The 1480-nt window shown below is 50.8% G+C and overlaps 1 protein-coding gene across 1 annotated transcript in view; it reads left to right on the forward strand.

The window, feature by feature from the left end:
• Window positions 1-1002: 1002 nt before the first annotated feature.
• The window catches only part of CA8 (carbonic anhydrase 8), a 52080-nt gene continuing 51602 nt past the window's right edge, over window positions 1003-1480 (forward strand). The window contains exon 1 of the mRNA XM_014307853.2: window positions 1003-1033. Within this exon, the coding sequence (XP_014163328.1) occupies window positions 1003-1033 (31 nt within the window). The remainder of the gene's footprint in view (window positions 1034-1480) is intronic.

Genomic DNA, 1480 nt, shown 5'->3' on the forward strand with positions numbered 1-1480 from the left:
CTGCTGCTGAATTGGGGATCACTGAAGCACAATGAGCTCCACACTGAGATCAAACCTTGTGGATCAACAGTGCAGCATCAAGATGTTATCACCTTGGGATACCAGAATTCAGGGAGGTCTGGTCACTGTCTTTAAGTGGACTAGGATGGTAAGCAAAGGGCACTTCTTACCATTTTAGCAATGCTATTTGACTGCCTCTGTTACGTTTTCTGATTGCTGTCAGGGATTGCAGACTGTCAGTACTACATTCCCGTTTCCCTTCCTGTCACTGATGCAAGTTTTTGGGCCACTGCCTAGAAGAGATCTCTATAACAGAGGTCCCTTCTGTCCTTTTTTCCCCTGACAGAATGAATATTCTCTAGTTCCATACACGGCTGTTTTCAAAGGAGAATGAAGAGTCCTTTCATAACCTTGAACTGAGGCATCTTCATCTTGGGGAGAGAATTTCCTCAAACCTTCTATTTTTGAATAATTTGCAGTAGGAATTGATGCCACACTTCTTCCTTTGGGACAGAAAGGGCAGAAGTGGGCTCCCTTCCTTATTATGGCTCCCTTATCCTCACTGAGGGTTTCCATTCCTCCACAGAAGGTACATAGTAAACACAGAATGGCTGATGTTGGAAGGAACTTCTGGACATCATCTTGTCCAAATCACCTGCTCAAGCAGGGCTGCCCACAACAAGGACTGTGTTCACATCAATATCCTCATGGATGGAGACTCCTCAACCTCCTGGGGCAACCTGTGCCAGGGCTTAGTCATTCTCACAGTAAAAATTATTTCCTGTTGTTCAAAACAACCCTCCCATGTTTCAATTTGTGCCCATCATCACTGGCCTTGTTAGGGAGCCCCACTGAAAAGAGCCTGGCTCCAGTCTCTTTGCATTTTCCCTTTGGGTGTTTGTACACATCCATGAGATCCCATTGAGCCTGCCCTTCTCTAAGCTGAACAGTCTCAGCTCTCTCAGCCTTTCCTCATAGGAGAGATGGTCCAGCACCCTAACCATGGTCATGACCATTTGTTGGACTCTCTCCAGTATGTTCATGTCTCTCTGTACTGGAGCAGCCGAGATCTGAACCCAGCATCCCAGCTGTGTCCTCACCAGTGCTGAGCAGAAGGGCAGGATCGCCTCTCTTGACTTGTCGGAATTGCTTTGCCTAATGCAGCCCAAGGTATCCTTCACCTTCTTATCATCAAGGGCACCCTGCTCGCTCGTGTCTGACCTGATGCCCACCAGGACCCACAGTGGGTGGGACCCATCCACCCAATGCCAAACTGCATTCCAGTCAGGTAGTCCCCCACCTGTCCCGGCGCCTGGATTGTTCCTCCCTAGCGGCCGGGCTTTGCCCTTCGCCTTGTTAAAGCCGCTCTCCCTGGGTGTCCCGGGTGCACAGAGCGCCTGTGCCCAGCTGGAGGGGCAGCGGGAGCTGCGGAGACGCGCACCCACCCGGGCTAGGGGAGCAGTCTGCGGAGCACGGCGAG

Source organism: Geospiza fortis, unplaced genomic scaffold, assembly GCF_000277835.1.
Source record: "Geospiza fortis unplaced genomic scaffold, GeoFor_1.0 scaffold121, whole genome shotgun sequence".
In the NCBI taxonomy this organism is placed as follows: domain Eukaryota; kingdom Metazoa; phylum Chordata; class Aves; order Passeriformes; family Thraupidae; genus Geospiza; species Geospiza fortis.